The 19,763-nt window shown below is 44.3% G+C and overlaps 1 protein-coding gene across 1 annotated transcript in view; it reads left to right on the top strand.

Annotated features, from left to right (window-relative positions):
• ALMS1 (ALMS1 centrosome and basal body associated protein) overlaps window positions 1–8,841 on the top strand; it is a 114,678-nt gene extending 105,837 nt beyond the window's left edge. Inside the window, exons 18-19 of the mRNA XM_074195575.1 lie at window positions 6,166–6,265; window positions 8,425–8,841. Coding sequence (XP_074051676.1) covers window positions 6,166–6,265; window positions 8,425–8,469 — 145 coding nt within the window. The 3' untranslated portion in view covers window positions 8,470–8,841. The remainder of the gene's footprint in view (window positions 1–6,165; window positions 6,266–8,424) is intronic.
• Window positions 8,842–19,763: the final 10,922 nt, after the last annotated feature.

The following is a 19,763-nucleotide window of genomic DNA, read 5'->3' as shown; positions in this document are numbered from 1 at the left end:
GTAGTAGTAGTAGTAGTAGTAGTAATACTTATACCAGCTAATATTTATATAGCTCTTTAAGGTTTGCAAATTCTTTTAAATAATTTAATTTCTCAACAACCCTGGGAGATGGGTGTGATTGTTCTTTCCATTTTTCAGATGAGGAAACAGTGATTTGTATAGTTGATCAATGCCCAAGTCCAAATTTCAATCTTGGTGTTACTGATTTAAGGACTAATACTCTTATTCATTGTGCCCTTTAGTTGCTGGATGAGAAGTTCCATGAGGGCAGGGCCATGTCTTTTTTATCTTTGTATTCCAAATGTCTGTCAGGGTGTATTGAATAGCATGAGCACTAAGTAATTGTGGAACAATGGACTCCTTATATTAGAATTGCTTGTTATAATCTTGACTCACATTGGTCCTATCCCAAAACATCTTTGTGTATTTACTACATTTCTGCTGAAGACAAGGTAGCATGTTTCAACCTTGAGTTCTCTATTATCACAACTGATCATTGCATTGATCAGAGTTTCCAAGTCTTTTACTGTTTGATTTAAAGTATTGTTTTTCAATACTTCGTTCATCTGGTTCTTTTAACTCATTCTGCATCAGTTCGTAGAGTTCTTTTCAGGGTTCTCTGAAACAATGTTCTTTTTCATTTTTTTTAATAGTACAATAGTCTTCTATCCCATCCAAATGGGATATGATATCATAACTTGTTTCAGTTATTTTCCAATTAATGGGAACTGTCCCTCATCTGCCCCCCTCCATTTTTGATTCTCTGAAATCAGAGCTGTTATAAATATTTTTGTCTATATGGGTTTCTTTCTTTAATCTCTTTAGGCTATAGACTAGAAATGATATCACTGAGTCAAAGGTGATGCAATTTAATAGCTTTTGGGGCATAGTTCCAAATTATTTTCCAGAATAGTTGCATAGCTTTTAGTAGCAATATAGCTGTTTTGAAGGTTAGGTTTCTTTAAAAATAGGGCTGTCATTGGACTGTTTAACCTACCACACTGAAGATCTCTTGCCCCCCCTGTATCTCTTAGCTGAACCCTATCTTATTTTAGTTCTAGAAAGACCTCTATCTTTGAGGTCTTTTACTATATAGCCTAAAATATTACTTTGCTGTTTGCTTAGGGGAAAACATGGGGACCAGTGAGTTTTTAAGGCATAAATAGCATTCAAATATAAATATGCTCATATGGATATATTTGCATGTACTATATATATATATCTTTTGGAAAGAGCTCTAAATTATAAATTTGGTCTTGATAGTGTCTTTACCAGATCCTTTAGCCAACTAATGCCATGATTACAGGAAAAAGAAGAATTAAACCCATATGTTGGATTTACAGATTTAGAGCTAGAAGGGTCTATAAAAGTTCCCTCATCCAACCACAATCATTTGACAGATTAGGAAACTAAGGTTAAGAGAGGACTCCTGGTCATGATAACTGAGGCTAAGTCTTTGTAGGTTTTTACTGTGGAGAAGGGTTAAGACCTGTTCCATTTGGCCCTAGAGGACAGATGGAGGAGCAGCACGGAGAAGTGACCAGGTGACCAAAGCAGGCTGGATGTCCAGGAGCATTGCTTAGTTATGACAGCTATCCCAGAGCGGGACTCCAGGGGAACACGCCTGAGGTGCATGGGGCAGCCAGGATTGTCCTGGTAGAGGTTCACAAAAGCTCCCAGTGGCGGTGTAGAGGCTGGAGCTGCCTCTGATAGTGCTTCTCAGGACAGAACCTTCCTTTCTATACTTGACCCTGGTGTGAGAATCCAGAGAGGGAGCAACTGAAGTCTAAGCCATCTGGAGAGTTAGGGTGTTGGTTCATGGTGCACCTGTGTCTCCTCCAAATGTACCGGTACGGTCCTGCTGAGAATAAATGTTGGATAAATGCTGTAAAGGCCCTTGGCTCCTTGTGAACTTTGGGCACTCCCCCACGGAAGGAAGATTTTAGTGAAGGCAACAATAACCTTCTCTTGAGAGGTGTGGGTATTTCATAATTTGCCTTTCATATCCTTACCCAGGCTTGAGATGACCCCCAGAGAAGAAGCCAAGCCTCAGCCTCTTCTCATGCTCCATTGATTCCTGCCTATCACTACTCAATCTGGTGCTTTATTGGTCAGGAATTGGGTCTCTAGTGTAGAGAGAATAAATGGAGGTAAACCCTTTATTCATTTAAATTTGGGCAAAAGACAACAGTCTGTTGGTCAAAAGGTTGAAGAAAGAGGTGATATATAATCAAGACTTTGAGTAATTACATATTTCCAAGCAAATATAATGCTCCCATGTCTACTCAGATGGAACTAGGACTGCACGGATTCCGGAATTCCCTCAAACACTGCAGATCAGCACCCAAACATCTTTGCTCTCCTTCCTAGGGCGATGGTGGTCTTCTGCACTGATAGCTTATTTACTGTCCACCTTTCATTGCTCCTTGTCATCATAGGCCTGGAACATTTGTTGTTCTTCATACAGTTCATTAATGATGTTCTTCAGCTATTCCTTGAACAAACTGCCTGCCTATACCCACCATGTGTCTCTCAGACACCCACTGTGCTCATTTGTAATTCTTGGTCTCTGCCATAAAGCAGCCCCAGTTTGTAATGAAAAGACAGATCTTTCTTTTTGATATGGTGTCAAAGTGTTTTCCATATTTCCAAAATCAGGTCATTCTTCCTCTCGACTTCCTTTCTTTCTTCAGAGCCCAACTTACTGTCCTCTTCTTTTGTCTGTCCTAGATAGCAATACTTTTGGGCAAGCACCACAACACAAACATTCCAATGGATATTGAAATATGGGCAATAGATAGGTTGTATTGATTTGGTGTTTTCTGTATGGACGGAATGGGCCAAACACATTCTGAGTCATTGTAGATCATTCCAGGTAACTCCAGTGTCTTGGAGTTTGATGCAATTCAATGCCATCCACAAAATCAAAAGGACTGAAAAATAGAAGAAATTGTGAAACAGCTCATTGGAGAAACTACTAGACTGCCATGATTTAAAAAAGAGGCTAGACATCCTATTTCAAGTATTTTAAAAGATAACTGTTGGTATCTCTTATAATCAGAGGATAAAGTAGAAATAGAATCCCTTCCTGAAAGAAACCCCAATGAAAACATCTGAAATTCAGAACTTCTTGTGTCCAGGAAAAAATACTGCAAATAGTCAGAAAGAAAGAATTCAAATATGGAAGAGCCACAGAGAGGATCAAACACAATTTAGCAGTGATCGCTAAAGAGACAGGAAACTCAGAATATGGTATTCCAGAAGGCAAAGGATATAAACTTATAGCCAAGGATAACATATCCATAATCCTGCAAGGGGAAAAATGGGCCTTTAATGAAATAGGTTTCCAAATATTCTTGATGAAAAGACCAAAGCTATGAAGAAACACAGGAATGAGAGAAACATAAAAAAGGGTGACCTTGAATGAACCATGGTGAGGGACCAGGCCAAGCTGTTGACATGTTAATACCCTGGGGAGGTGATGTCTATGCCCTCTGAACACTTCTGACTTGGAACCAACTGACTTGGAAAACAGGTCAAGGAGAAACTATCTGACTGCCATGATTTAAAAAAGGGGCTAGATATCCTATTTTATTATGGATCGACAAGGAAGTAGTTTCGTTTTTTTACTTTTTGGAGTGCATGCACGCTTTCTCTCCTTCCCTCTCTCATTCTGTCTCTGTCTCTCCCTTCCTCTCTCATTCTGTCTCTGTCTCTCTGTCTTTCTCTCCCTCCCTCTTCCCCCTCCCACCAAAGAAAGAAATAGGAAAGAAGTTTATTGGTAAACAGGGAGATTCACGTTAAGCAAGTAAACTTCAAGGAAGTTGAAAAATGTTTAAAGCTCTTTTTGAAGTGAGAAAGAATTGGAATCTAGGAGATGCCAGAAATTCCTGGACCTGGATGAATAAGTTCTGGTATTTTTTTTTTAATGTCATGGAATTTTATTGTATTGAACTCTGACCAACTTGGGGCCAGAGGACAAATGATAAAAACCTGCTGCCCACCCACTTTGTGCTACAGAATGAACAATGAATCAGGAATATTTTTTAGGGCATGCTCAGCATGGGAACTTGTTTTGATTGTGATTTTTTTTCCCTTTTTTTAATATTTATGGGGGGGTCAGAAGGTGAATATTTGCTGGTTAAAAAAATAGAATATGATTAATAAAAACCTTAATGTTTCTGGTGGTAGCTTGGGATCAGGAAGGCTGATCTTGCCTCAGATACTCCCTAGATCTGTGACTTTGGGCAAATAATCCGGGTCCTCATCTGAGGTCATGGTAGCTCATGCCTCACCTTGTCCAGTTGACTTTGCTCTGCTGTAAAGCTGGCCACAGAGAGTGTTTTGTATCTTGGTGACTCGGCATGGGACTGACCCTATGCATGTAAGAAATGTTTGTTGATGACTTGGCTGGCTATAGAGGAAGTAGGTGATAATGCCCCCTTCTCCCCTCCCCAGCCTCTCCAGTTCAGCTTGGTATTTTTATTTAGAAATCCGTCGTCTTCATTATTACCTTATTTGTAACCCTGGTGTTTGTGGAGTCAAAGAGGGCCTTTATGAATGAGTCAGCAATGGCTACACATTGCTTGTGTGGTTCAACCTTGGGGTGGGAGGCAGGATTGCTAGAAGTGTTTGAGCAATAAAATGTCTTGGAGGAGTTTTAGATAAAGTTACCTGGACCTTGGAAAGGTGGGTGTTTGCTCTGCTAGTGAGAGAACTTTATTTGGGAGAAAATACTGAGAGTAGGTCTTGAGTATAAAAAGGACATTTATGGGGTGGCTAGGTGGTGCAGTGGATAGAGCACTGATCCTGGAGTCAGGAGTACCTGAGTTCAAATGTGGCCTCAGACACTTAATAATTACCTAGCTGTGTGGCCTTGGGCAAGCCACTTATTCCCATTTGCCTTGCAAAAAAACCTTAAAAAAAAAAGGACGTTGGAGTCTAAGAAGAGATAAGTTATTGGAGAGAAATCATCCTTGGCACTTTTTTGACTGAGAAATTGAAAAAACCTTTGAAGTTGAAGACACCAATTTTTTATTGATGAAGAAAACTATGGTGAGACTTCTACAGTGCAATTTTAATTTTAATCGAAGAATAGGAGATTCCTCATTGGTTCTCATTGACCAGGACTCAGACCCCAACATTGAGGTATCCATATCAATCAGTGAAATTAATTGAGTACAAGTCACTGTGTTAGGTGATTGGGAGATGAAAAAGGGATTTTTCTCTAACTCCTATTTTTGGTTCTTATTTTTTAATGTTTTTCTTTAGTCTTACCTAGACTCACCTTTGGACTAAGGTCACCAAGCAACAAGGTATCTGTAGATTTAATTTGGAGGGAGTTGCTTCTGTCAGCAGGCCAGGAATACTGGGCAGAACTCAGGGTGCCCTGAAAGAGGAGGCCCTTCTCTGTAGTTCATAGCCACACTGAAGTATCCTAGATGTGGTTTTGGCCCCTGTAACGCCATTGAGCCCCATGGGTTGGAACAGCACTGCTCTAAAATTGCCCTCTATAGTAATACCAAACTGAGCCTGCCTTGAACTCCTGAAGAGCAGCTGCGCTCTCTTCTCCTCTTACTGCCCCAGTCTCAGGCAGACATTTCTAATGAACTTTTTCTCCCTCTCTCTCCCTCCCCCTCTACCCCCCCCCCCACATCCTCCTTAAATTCTGACTTCATCCCACTTCTGCAGGAGAGTTCCTGAGGCTTTTGGAGAGGGGGGTAGGGAGAAAGACTATTAGACTAAGACTGTTGGAAACACCTCAAGCACCTGGGCTGCCGAATCAAGGCCCTTTCAATTTGATCTTGGAAAAATTGACATTTTATCCCTTCCTTATTGACTCCCTTTGGTTTCTGTAATTCCATTTAGGCCTTACCTAGTAGCACTCCACACAATGTCTCACTGTTTCCTTGTGAGCAGCCCTGATATTCCTTCTTCAGAGGATGTCATGGAACACAAGTGACCAGCTTAGAGTTGTGCAGCTGCCGGGTGGCCTACCTTCTCTGTGGGGGCTCATGGCTTCCTCTCCGAATGGCAGACCTGGAACTACCCCAGATCAGCCACTGTGTCCTCCCCGGCCTCTCTCCTGTCAAGTTAGATTGGGGATGGGGACAGCATTCTGAGGGCTCTACTGCAGATTCCATGGTGGCTTCTTTCATTTTCAAGGATCTATGAGCAGCTTCCTGAAGTGAGGAAGAGGAGAGAAGAAGAGCAGAGAAAGTCAGCGTACACTACATACCGCTATAAGGCCCAGCTTTACAAAATGGTAAGTTCAGGAGCCAGGGCTGGAATGACTCCATCTGTTGCACTAGCCAGATGAGGCAGGCACTGCATGTTTGTGTGCATGTGTGTGTGTATGTACACATGTGTGTGCATGCCTGCTCTGCCAAGCTTGGGAGGAAGGGTCTCAGTGCATAGGAGCCAGGCCTTGTGTAGCTGATCTGCTTTTAACAGCAAGACCTTTTCCTAGACAACTCAGACATAATGGTCTCTGACAACCGAGCATATTAATATGGAATGAGGTTGAATGCCATGGCTGTCTGGGAATTCTCAAATCTACCTGCAGGCTTTCCCACCTTCCTGTGTTTTACATTCAAACCCTACCAGAATATGAAGATATTTGACTTTTTGCTGTAAGATTCCTCAGGTGTCTCCCATGGCTTTTTTTTCTTTTTTTTAATTAAAGATATTATTTGAGTTTTACCATTTTCTCCCATGCTTTTTGTACCCTGGGGTCACAATCGATGGAGGCTTTTCCTCCTGAGGGGTGAGGGGCTCACGTGAAAGTCAATGTCAGTTTACCTATACCAGGTAATGGGTGACTTTCTTGGCCTTAGACCAGGAGAGGATCATAGAGATCCTTGAGTCTTTCTGCCTCTTTGTAGAGAACACGTAGATCTCAAGACAGGGGTGCAGTCTACTTTATGGCAGATGGGCTGTTGTGCTGGGAGTCATCCTCTGACTCTGGAGCTTTCCCATGACCCCATCCAGTTCAGTAGGAGAGTCAGCCAGCACCTAGCCCAATGTGTGTGGGGGGTCCGATCAGATAAGGAGATATGGGAATGCGTGTAAGCAGGAGGGGAGCAGCTAGTCACCAGGGAGAGAGTGGGGATGGTGGTGGCAGGGTCATCTGAATGAGATAGTGTGTCTTGGGATCCATCATGGCAATGAAGGGTTTGCTTTGGCAAGAAGCAGCACCACCTCTGTGTGAGTGATGTGTTTGTGGTGAGAAGGGAGAAGGGGAGCTCACAGTCAACAGCCTCAGGCTTTTTGGGTGAAATATGAAGTGAAGATGAGAGAGTGGAGGGAGGGAAAGCTGTGGAAGATAAGAGGAGTGACCAAGAAGTGGTGTGTGGGGAGTTCATGTTAGGTTGCTATTCAGGGATTGCCTTGCCCCAGTGAGTGCCCGTTGGTGGTAACAAAATTGGAGAAGACCAGTCTTCCTCCAACTTTGTTCAGGAACGCTGATGGCGGTGATCAGGGCAGACGCTTGGCAGGGCAAGGGAGAGTGTAGGGTTAGCCTGGGGTAAGGCAGCATAGCCAGGGAAGAGATGAGGGACCAGTCTAAGGAGAGGAGGCAGAGGGAGGGAGGAGAAGGAATGGGAGGGAGGAGATGCTTGTAATAATGGCAGCATCATGGGAGTGACCATTGGGTGGGGTGGAGCAGATCCTGGAATCAGGGCCATCCAGATCTTTTAGTCTCTGCATGTGTGTTGAGGTCCCTCAGATGAAGGCAAGGCAGGAGTGAAGGACAAGAGAGCCAGGCACTGACCTCATGGAGGAGAGAAGAGAATCTTGATTGGGTGACAAATTCACTCTGTGACTCAAGTGACCCTCCAAAGAGGCAGCCGTGAGGGGCAAGGAGGGCCTGACTAGCAGTGTCCTGAAAGGACGTCAGAAAGGCTGAGAGGAGTGCTCCGTCTTGTGGGCCCTGAGCTCCCCAACTCCCATTCTGGAGCCTGTCAGTATGTGAGTTTAGGTGCTCATGCCCAGCAGTCCGTCCTGCCGTCTCCTCAGCAGGGTGAAGTGCAGATGCTGCCTCCCCTTCGTCACAACTCTTTCCATTGATGTTTGTATGTGGCTTTCATGCAGGGACTGCAGAGGGGCGAGGGAGTTGGACTCTGTCGCTGCTTGGGGTCTTCCTTGATGGACTGAGGAAAGTCTCTGGGATGCATGAAGTCCTCAGCAGGCTTTCCTTAGCATCCCCTGGCAGACAGTGAGGAGAGAGTGACAGCCTTCTCGTGGTTGGAGGGTCAGCAGAGTCATGAGATAAATACAGCATTCATGGAGCAATAGCAAGATGTCTGGAACCGAAGTTGCAAAATGGGAAGTGGGGTGGGACTTTGCCAGTCTCCATAGGGCCAACTGCTCGGGACAAGGAGAAGGCCCCATTCACCGGGTTTCTTGTTTATTTTCTTTCCACAGAAAATCACCAACCGTGTCTTAGGGAGAAAAGTCCCCTGGGATTGACAAGCAGGATCATCTCCAAATTCTTATATTTTATGTTTTTATAAAATTCCAGATTTCTGCAGGGTATAATGTGTGATGCAAATATGTAATAGCTGAATCTATTTATATATATTTGTGTGTGTGTGTGTGTGTGTGTGTGTGTGTGAATGTGTGTTAATAAAAGTTATTGAATGTTCTTGTGCAGTTTATGAATCCTGTCTTTGGGGGGCTTGGGTGAATCCCTGATGGACATGGACTTTATTTCCACATCGCTGTTTGGAAACAATAGCTTTATCTTTCAGTTCCTCCCAGAAGCAGGGCTTTTGGTGTATGAGTTTTTGTGGTTTTTAGAAAATAAATGACTTTTGACTTAGAGAAAAACAGCCCGGGATTCTTTCTTTCCCAGATGGGAATGTTTAGGGGCTCAGTAGGTCCTTACAAAGGTGTGTCCAAGAACTATGACTGGCTGTGAAGGCTGGGGCTTTGGGCAGGGTATCAAGCAGTATGTTCTGCCTCCAGTGACGTCCCTCTCTTGGGTGTGAAGCCCCAGTCAGAACTCAGCAGTGGACCAAGGGCTGCAAGGAATCACTCTAGGAATAGTCTAGTAGGCCCCAGAAGCCCCTGGGGGCCAGGTGCTGCAGAGGCTTAGATAGAGAGTTGAAGTTGGATCGGGACCAGAGCCCGAGGATCCCTGTCTGGGCCCATTTCTCCTGCTCACTGCCCCCCCCCCCCAAGAGAATATAATCCTTGTGAGAGCAGAGACTGGTCTGTTCTGTCTTCATATTCTACTCACATGCTGCTTCACTTGACTTGGAAAAGTAAAACCACAGGTACCTGAGTCTCTGCGCGGTGCAAGAAGCAGTCTGGACTAAGCCATGGCCTCCATGTCGGCAGCAAGGCTGGGATTGTGTGAGCTGGGCTCCATCAGAGCATTTCTGTGAGAATTTGAAAGTTGATGTGTGTCTCCTGTAGTCCTCCCAGCCCCTTGCCAGTGGCTGTTGTCATTCTCAGATTCTCCCCACTTCTGCCTGGGCACCATCTACACCCACCCCTTCCCTTTCCACTTACTAGGCCTCTGGGGGTATCTCCAGCCCTCAATCTGAGGGACTTAATAAATAGGTTTTTAGGTTTTTGCAGGGCACTGGGGTTAAGTGATTTACCCAAGGTCATAGCTAGGTAATTATTAAGTGTCTGAGTCTGGATTTGAACTCAGGTCCTCCTGACTCCAGAGCTCATGCTCTATCCACTTCACCACCTAGCTGCCCCGAAGGACTTAATAAATATCCACTTCTTTAGCTCTCATCTTTGTATCCGTGATCTTCAGTTGTTCCCTGTGTGGCCAAATCGTTTTGACCCTATTTGGGGTTTCCTTAGCACAGATAACAGGAGTAGTTGCTTCTCTGGCTCATTTTATAGATGAAGAACCTGAGGCAGATGGGTAAGTGACTTGCTCAGGGTCATACAGCTAGTAAGTGTCTGAGGCTGGACTCCAAGTCCGGTCTTCCTGACTCCAAGCCTGGTGCTGTATCCACTGCACCACCTAGCTGCCCATGTCGATGTTCTATCAGTCTCTATATAGCAGATGATAATTATATACCTCCTATCTGGCTTTTGTTCTCCATCCCCATACATCTGAGCTAGTGATGGTATCTGATCATCTTCTGCAAGTCAGAACTTCCTAATTCAAAAGGACTCGGGTTGATCCAGGTAGCTTGCCCACCCTGAGCTCCTTGTCCTCCCCCCCAGGAGGGGCAATGGGCTCACCAGGAGTTGTGTGGGAAGCTGAGGTGACCCCACACAAGTGTAAATAAAACTTGGACCTTGAGCAAAACGTTCTTCCAGGTCCACCTGGGCCACAGATCCACCAAGGCGACCACCAGGGACACCTGTGGACAGCAGAAGTGGGGCCAGAGGAGCCCCCTCACCCCCACCTGACCTTGATCACCTTGTGCACCCGCTGAGAAACAAGATGGCCCAAAAGGGAGGCTAATGGCCATCAGGCAGAACTGCATATAAGCTGTCTGCTGGAGGCTTTGTTTAGGCAGGTTTAGGGGTCCAGGCCCCACTGGTGTGAAAATGAAGCACTGAAGTGGGAAAACCTTGCCCCCCTGAAAAACAATCTGCCTTTTCTACTGTCCATTAATAACAGCCAGAGTACAGAGCATCCACTCTGCGCCAGGATGATAGCGACTTGTGAACTTGCTGACCACCCTGTGAGGTCGAAGTGGGAACATGTTCCCAAGTGACTTGGCCAAGGTCACCCAGGCGGAGTCTGAGCTGCCATTTGAACTCGGCTCTTATGACTCCAAGGCCTGCGCTCTGGTGTCACCTAGCTGCCTCTCTGTTAGAATAAGACTGGATGGTCCTTGGTGATTTCATGTCACCTGTGTTGGAAGGCGCTGCCCTGACGGACATGTGTGCCAAAGGAGTGATGGAGTAGCAGGTGGAGAGCCCAGAGAGGGGTTTCAGCCAGGCTGGGCAGGTAGGAGGCTGGGCAGGGGGAGGGCAGCTCGCTTGGCCAGAACAGATAAGACGGCGCCTCCTTTTTCAGGCCTGCTAATCTACAGGAGCAGAAGGAGCCGGAGATGTCTTGAGAAGAGGGAAGTACTGAACCCTTAGGCTTCCTGAGGCTGCCCAGAGATAGTGTTCTCTCTCTCTCTCTTGCTCCCTGCCCCAGGGTGGGGGTGGGGGCTTCCAGGGACAGGCTCTGGAGGCTCCGCAGCTGAGCTCCCCAATCTTGCCCACCTTATTGATTTATTCTACTCCCTGTACACTGGAGAACAGCACAGAGGGCTGGACACAAACCATGGCACTATTATATACACTTGCAGCTTATAAAAAAGAATCAATTCAGCATGTTTGTTCCAAAGCTGCCTCGCTTGTGTGTCTGCCTTCTGAACCTTCTCTTCTAAAAATATACCACAGATTTTAGTTTTTGCATAGTTTTCTCAATAATCCCCCCCCCCCACTTCCCCAACACCAAAAAACCTATTGCTTTTAAACAAATTTTATTTAAGGCAGTAGGGTTAAGTGATTTGCCCAAGGCCACACAACTAGGCAGTGTCTGAGGCTGGATTTGAACTTGGGTCCTCCTGATTCCAAGGGTCGGTGCTCTATCCACTGTGTCACCCTGCTGCCCAAAACCTGTTGTTAACAACTAAAGAAAAAGCAAAATTCGAAAGGGGCCATGCTTGGTACTATCTCCACTGGGGCTATAGGATATCCCAAAGCTCCGGTCCGCTCTCCAGGTCCCACACTGATGCTCCCACAGTCGCCCCAGACCACTTTTCTTCCCCTCATCTTCTCCAGACACATCTGCGCCTTTTTGCTTATCTTGGAATATTGACTCCCGTTTATGCTCACGTCACCATCTTCCCTTTCTTCGTCCCCCTTGGTGCCAATGGCCCCTCAAACAACCTCCTCCAGGGAAGCCTTCCCACTTTGGTGCAGACGGTTTAAAACTTTTCCACCCCTCCCCTACACTTAAAAAATCCTTGCAATGGGTTAAAGGCATTTATGGCTAAATTGCATCTTCCATGCATATTTCTTATAATATTGTTGATTGTTTTTTGTGACCTGGGCAAGTCACTTCACTTGTGATGCCTCAGTCTCCTCAACTTTAAATGAGGATAATCTTCCTCCTAAGGTGGTGGTGTCACTCAAAGGAGATATTTATAGAGGACTTGGCCCATTGTAGGCCCTGCTTCTTAGAAAGATGGGGCCCCTAGGACTAAACTTAATGCTCCAGAGCAGGTCACACCCTCTATCCCAACCCTACTACTGGAGGCTGAAGCTCTGTTCTCAGCTCTGCTCCTTCCTGTCTGCGGGACCCCCGACACTTCACTCAGCCCCTCTTGGCCTTGATGTGCTAATCTATAAAACGTAGGGGCTGGGATACATAGCAGCCAAGGTTCCTTCTTGTTCTAAATCTATGATTCTGGGGGTTTTCTGGCCCAATGTCCTCCTAGTGAGGCTTAGGTAGGGAGGACTGGGGAGGGGGCCTGGAAAACTGCCTAGAAACCCGAGAATCCCACCCCTCTCAGCTACACAAGGAAGGGTGGTGGGGAAAAAACATGGACTGGGGGGGCTGGCCTGGGATCATGTTGTTTGAGGGGTCAGTTAGCTGGGTCCTGAGACTTGTACCTTATTTGTCCTTTGTTTTCAAAGACCAGGACCCCAGAAAAGTGAGACCATGACAGGTGAGGCTGGGCTGTGCCAAGGCACCAAACTCGCTTTCTCCTCCAGAGCCATCTGGATCCAGTGACCAGATATGGATGGGGAGATGGCTCTGGATTCCAGCAATCAGGGTTCAAAGACTTGGCCAGGGTCGCACAGCCTTAATGTTGATCATATGAGGCTGCTCCAAAGCCCCAGATCCAATCCTGAGGCCTCCCTCCTGTGTCTGTCTCTGACTCTGTCTCTCTCAGATCTGGGCTTCAGGGGATCTAGGCCACCCCGGGGGGGGGGGTTCTGGGTGTGTTAGCCCATCTTTTGTGACCTGGGTGCCAACATGGCTGAAGTTGGGTGAGGGCAGGAGCTATTGCACTGTGATCTTTGTACCTTCAGACCAGGACAAGAGAAGAGATTGCCATTTGCTGGCATTCATGTTGTTGAAGGCTCACTTTCCATCCATCTGAACACCACTGAACAAGTCGCCTGGATGGACCCCGGATCTTCCCCCAGCTTCCTCTGTTAGAGTGTGAGCAGGAACTGCCCTAGATTTCTAATGTGAACCTCCAGGGCTAAGCCTAGTGTCCGGGACTCAACACTGCTTTGTGTTTTTAATTTGAATTGAAGGCTTGCAAAATGCTGACAAATATCTATTTGATGACAACCCTGGATGTGGGCTCTAGCATTATCCCCATTTTAGAGTTGAGGAAACTGAGGCAGAGGTTAGGTGATTGGTCCAGGGTCATGAAGCTAGTGTCTGAAGTCAGAGCTCAGTTCTTCCTGACTCCAAGTCCAGAGCTTGCTTGTTGAAATGTGTGGGTGTGATTGTGTGGGACACTGAATGTGAAGGAGCCGTACTTGTGTGTGTGTGTGTGTGTGTGTGTGTGTGTGTGTGTGTGTGTGTGTGTGTGTGTGTGTGTGTGTGTGTGTGTGTGTGTGTGTGTGTGTGTGTGTGTGTGAGAGAGAGAGAGAGAGAGAGAGAGAGAGAGACAGAGAGAGAGAGAAACTGAGACAGACTCTTCCAGACATGGAGGATTGCTAGTGCAAAGGCACTGAGATAAGAGATGAGATTTAGATTGCTTTGTCTTCCTCAGAACCGGACTGGCTTCTTTGCCCCTCAGAGTTTCAGAAGAGGACCCTTAGGGAGGGAGGAGTCTCTTCTCTAAGGTTGTCAACTCAAGCCCTGAGCAGCTCCATTTCTCTCATTGTTGGGAAAGCTGTGACTAACACTCCCAGGTCCATTTAGCATCACTTAACTTTTATAAAGAGATAACATGTATAACAAACCATCCAAAGTGCACCCTGGGGACACGCTCTCTCCTGGAAAAGTCTCTAGGAAAGCTTGCTTAAAACTTACCACAATTCATTTCCAGTTAAGATGCGGCAACTGATGAGTCTGTCACAACCATCTCCCTTAGGGTTGGGTAGTCAAAGGTTACTCCTTGATACCTGGAACACCAGCTGGAAAACTGGGCCTTGGCTCTAGTTTCTGGATTACTGGGCTTCATTCTTCTCCCCTTTAGAGATTCCACAGGTTGGCACCATCTCTCATCAGTGTCAATAAATGAAAGACAAAAGATGAAGTAGTTGAAGTATACAGGCTTTTTGAATGTTTCTGGAACCAATTATTTGACTTATTCCTGACTAAGGTTAGTCAGCTGGAACCAATCTACATATATTCCATAATATGTCTCTCCAATGCACTTTGCTAATATATCTTCACAGCTCTTCAAGAAGCAAGCCTCTCAGGTTCTCCATGTGTACAGATGCTATCTCACATGCGTTATCCATTATGAGGGCAGAGAGAAGGTCACTTTGGCTGGTTTGTAGAACAAAGTATGGGAAATAATGTACAATGGGGTTAGGTTGAATCTAGGTCGAAAAGACCATTAAAAACTAAACAGGAAATTAATTATAGTGGGAATATAGAGAATTATAGGAAAGTTGGAGTTGATGAGTGACATGGTCACATCTTCCCTTAAGGAAAATTACTTTGGTGGCAATGAAGAGGATGGGCTGGAATGATGAGTCGGAGGACAAATAGGAATGAGAGTATCTGTGTGAGTGGAGAAAAGGAATTGAATGTGAAAAATGTATGGAAATAGAAGGGACAAAATTTGGCAACAGATTAAGTCACTGGAGTGAATGAAGGATGGGGAGGAATTGAAGAAAATGTGGAGGTTATCAAATTGAGAGACAGGAAAGATGGTGTAGTGTTCAATAGAAATAGCAATTCTTGGAAGGGAGTGGGTTTAGGGAGAAAGTTAACAAAATCAGATTTGGACACTGAATCTGAACTGTTGCTGGGACATCCCATAGGCTGATGGTAGTATTAGACTGAAATTCAGGGGAGAGACTGGGTCTGGATATACAGATAAATGAGTCATTTGCATATAGATGATGGTTAAATTCATGGGAACTGATGAGGTTATATATAGAGAGGGCAGAGAGAAAAGATGAACCAGGACAGAACTCTGGGAAATATCTACAGTGAGTGGTTGTGATATGGATGATGCACCAACAAAAGAAGTAGCAGTCAAATAGATGGGTGGAGAAGGAGGAGAGAACAGCATCATAAAAACCCAGAAATGAGAAACTCCGAAAGGAGAAGGTGGCATCAATGTCAAATGCAGCAAAGAGGATAAGAAGAATGGGAACCAAATTTGTCAATAAGAAGTCATTAATGACTTTGGAGAGAGCAATTTCATTGGATGATGAAGTTGGAAGCTAGATTGCAAAGACTTGACAGATGATAGGAGATGAGGTAGAAACAATGAGTGTAGATGGATTTTTCAAGACTTAGAAGGGAAAGACAGTTATAGGATGATGGCATGAAGGGAATGTCAGAATCTAGAGGTTTTTGAAGGATAAGAGCTATTTGGGAATGTTTGAAAATAGTAGGGAAGGACTCAGTAGAGAGAAAAAAGTTGAAATTGAGGAGGTGAATGGGATGGGGTAAGGAGGGAGGCAGATATAGAAGAGATGGGGGAATGGGAGCAAGAGAGAGGGAAAGAATGCAATGTGCTGGAGGAAATGGGAGGGCAAGGGATTGAACAGATGGGTAGAAAGAATAACCTTGTCTAGGACAAGAACCACCTCACTGTCAGAGACCAAGGAAAGGAGAGAGAAGATATAGTCATTATGTATCTAAGAAATTTTGGCATAAAGTTAGAGGAAAAAAGGGAACTCACATCAAGTGGCCTGATTGTTCTCAGTAAATTAAGAGGCAAGGTCTTGGTTGTGGGAGGTTTTAGCAAGGAAAAAACTTGGAATAGTTTCTCTAAAGAAATGAGTTTAGAAGGAATAATAGGATCTTTGATCTCTATTTTGTTTTCATTTTGCCTGCTGGTTTCAGTAATTTGGGACAATTTTCTTCTATGATTTCCTGATGGTTGTCCAGGTTTTTTGATTCATCGTGTATTTTTAGTATGTTGGGTAATTTCTTTTTTCATTCTATTTTACAGGTCAGTTATTTTTGATGGGAGATACCTCATATGAAATTCTAAACTTTTAGTTTTTTGACCATGTTTTAACATTTCTCCTGTCATTGAAATTTTAAATTCTATTTGCTCCATTCTATTTTTTCAGAACAGAATCTTTAGTGAGATAGCCAACCTCATTTTCTATCAGTTCTGAAAATTCCAAATGTTTCCTCAGGAAGAAGTAATATACTTGCTGCTTGGAGAGATTTGGTGTTTTTAGTACAAAAATGAGGGTCTCATCAATTTTTTTTAGGTTTTTGCTAGGCAATGGGGTTAAGTGGCTTGCCCAAGGCCACACAGCTAGGTAATTATTAAATGTCTGAGACTGGACTTGAACCCAGGTACTCCTGGCTCCAGGGCTAGTGCTTTATCCACTGCACCACCTAGCTGCCCCTCTCATCAAATTTTAACTTCCTATAATTGTGAAGACTTCCCTCCCGTGTTATGGGTAGATGAGGACAATTTTCTCTAGTGGCAGCCATGAAGGCAACAACAAAGACTTCAAAGTCTTCCTCTGTATTCTGGGGCTATCACCCATCATCTTAACTTGTGTCTTGTCCCTGACTTTGATGATTAGGTGCAACTCACTTAAATCCAATTCACAGGGAGTCAAGATATCACCCTGTGTTGTCATTGGTCCTTTTTGAAAACAAAGGACAGGAAAAAAGACCAAAAACCCAAACAACAGACAACTACATGAAGTCACCTTTGAAAACTATGTGATTTATTGCAATGACCAGATTACAATATGGGGAGTGTAGAAAGATTCACTCCAGGTCATCTTTTCTGTGTTGTGATGGATTGATCACTCCCAGATTGTACAGCTCTATTTATTCCCTTTCCACATTTTTCCTCAAGAGTTCTAATTTCATTCTTTATCTCTGGCTTCAACTCTTCTCTCATCCTTTTTTTTTCACAGGTTTTCTACCCACTTTTGGAGCCCTTGTGGTCAATTCTTTTTTTTTTTTCCTCCTGGCGTTTTTCGGTACCTTGATCATAGGATTATTTTAACTCATAGTATTTCTTCATTATGTAATGAGAGACAAACCAGTGAGAATTCAGTCTTAGGAGTGTGGTACCTTCACACTTTCTGGTAAATAATACAGAATATTAGCAATGTCCCTTTTCTAGTTTCAACTGAAGATGTGGAGACTTGGTGACTTCTTTTGGCTCTGTGAGGCTTGAAAAATCTGACTGAAGAATCAGAGACAGTTGACACAAACAACATGAGGGCATAGTTTTGCTTTTTCTTTCCTGGAAGCTTCTGAGGGACGATTGCTTTGAGTTACCAGGTGATGGAAAGTAAAAGAAGGAGAAGGAGAAGAAGGAGGAAGAAGAAGAAGAAGAGGAGGAGGAGGAGGAAGAGGAGGAGGAGATGATGATGATGATCAGTAGCAGCTCCTCACTGCTTCTCTCCTCACCTGGTCACCATGTGTCCCTGAGTTCCTATTTCTTATGTCTTATTCTTTACTGATTTTAGATGAATATTAACAGCTAGTATTTATATAGCTCTTTCAAGTTTGCAAAATGCCTTACAATAATCTTGGGAGGTAGGTACTATGACTATCTCCATTTTACAGATAAAGAAACTGAGGCAGGCAGTGAGTGGTGAAGGGCCTTGCCCTGATCACAAAGCTAGGTTGGATTTGAACTCAAGTCTTCCTGGCTCCAGGTTCCAGTGTACCAGTTAATTCAATATCTAGTTTTTTTCCATTTCTTCCATCCCTGACATGAGACTTTTGCAATTCATTTCTCAAATGAAGGGTATTCAGAGATGAAAGCTTTGAAAGGTCAGCAAGAAGCATCAGGGGTAGTGCTCACCAGTCAGGAGCAGCAGTGTTCAATGAGGAGCCAACCCTGAGGAACCCGGATGGACCTCTAAGCTGAGATTGTATCCCACAAAGAGGTGGACTAATGAGCAAGGGAGGGTGATTTGTTTTCTCTCAGGAGGAATTGAGGTTCCTATTCAAAAGGATTTAAAAAAATCTATCCTTGTTTTGTCTTCTCAACAAATATACTTTTGTTAAAGTTAAATGCGAACAACTGGTTGCTCACTATTGGGAAAGAGTCCATGGGATAGGGGATGCCTACTATGACTGTTTACCAGAAGCCATAATCCTTCAGGTACCCTATCTTGAAGGGAGGAGTAGTCATCTCCCCTCTGGGAAGTCAAGCTGCTAGTTCTGGGGGGGGGGGGTTGGAAAAGTGAGGTCAAAGAGGCTGCTACCTTTATTTATATTAGGAGGGTTCTTCTGTTGCTTGTCCCTTCAGTCTCTCTGCTAGGGGTGGCTGGTGCCACTCTGGTTCCTTAGCCCATTGTGGATCTCAACAACATTGTGGATCTCCTTTTCATTGTAGTCACTGACATTAACACTGTGAATAAACTGTTATTTGCTTAGAGAAAAGGTGCCTCAGTTTCCCTTTTTTGTATTTTACTTCCACAGCAAAGAGGATGGCCCCTGTGAGTGGGTCAGCCCCCTTTGAACTTTAAAGGACCCATATTGGGAAAGTTCCTGAGGAATAAAACAGGTTACATCAAGCTAGGGAATCCTTCCTTTGGGTCATAGAAGCCTCTGCAATTAGACCAGAGAACTACAATAAATTTCTGAATCCATTGCAAAGGAAACCCCTAACCATTTTAATGATAGATAGTGCAAAAGTGCTAATTAGCCTGCTGAATGAGAGACTGATTGGTCTCTTGGTTACTCAATGGCTACCTGATAGGAAAGCATTTCCATAACAGGTGTCCTGGAGGAATATGGAGCAACTCTGGAACAAATTAAGAACATTACCTTATATGAAGGAAAGGAAGGTCAGGGAAGAAAGAAGAAACTAGCTATCATGACCCCAGGACAGGCAGCTTCAGTTAGTCTCAAGATTCACATGACATTTTATTGGGCAATGAAGGGTTAGATTGTCATAGAGTACAGGAAAAAATGAACCTCAAGAATAAAAAGGGAGATAGGTCTTAGATTCTAGAACCTTCCAGAGGGAATAGCAAGGTATGAAGGTGTTTGGGAAGGGGAGGGGCTGGGGAATCTCAAAAAGAACTTTTTTGGTTTCCCCAGAACCTGATGTCCTAGCCCCATTTTTCCCCATCCACCTGTCTCCCCAGGCCCATGTCACAGTTGGGGTTGAGGACACCTACTGTGACTGTTTACCAGGTACTGGGGTCTCTAAATGAGGCCTGGACTTTGTCTGAAGCACTGTTACCATGTTTTCTGGTGTTAGGGACACAAAGGAAGGAGAGTCTCTGTTTGAAGGACTTTGGATTCCATAGTGAGCTTCCATTTCTTGAGCACTTTAAGGTCCACAAACCATTTTACATGTTATTTTATTTGATCCCCACAACAAGCCTGTGAGGCGGACACTATTATCTCCATTTTACTGATGAGAAAACGGAGGCAGACAGAAGTTAAATTGACTTGTAGCTAGGGAGCATCTGGGGAAGGATTTGAACTCAGATCTTTCTAATTTTGAGGTTATTGCTATATCCACAATAACAAGCTACACAGAGTAGACATGTATGCATGAGAAGCACAATGCATACACACACACACACACACACACACACACACACACACACGCATTTTTGTATATAGTACACATAAACAGATAGGTAGCACCATAGAGCACAGAGCATGTGGCTTAGAGTCATTAGCT

The sequence above is a fragment of the Macrotis lagotis genome, chromosome 1 (genome assembly GCF_037893015.1).
Source record: "Macrotis lagotis isolate mMagLag1 chromosome 1, bilby.v1.9.chrom.fasta, whole genome shotgun sequence".
Classification (NCBI taxonomy): Eukaryota; Metazoa; Chordata; class Mammalia; order Peramelemorphia; family Peramelidae; genus Macrotis; species Macrotis lagotis.
This window is presented reverse-complemented; position numbering and strand designations above follow the sequence as displayed.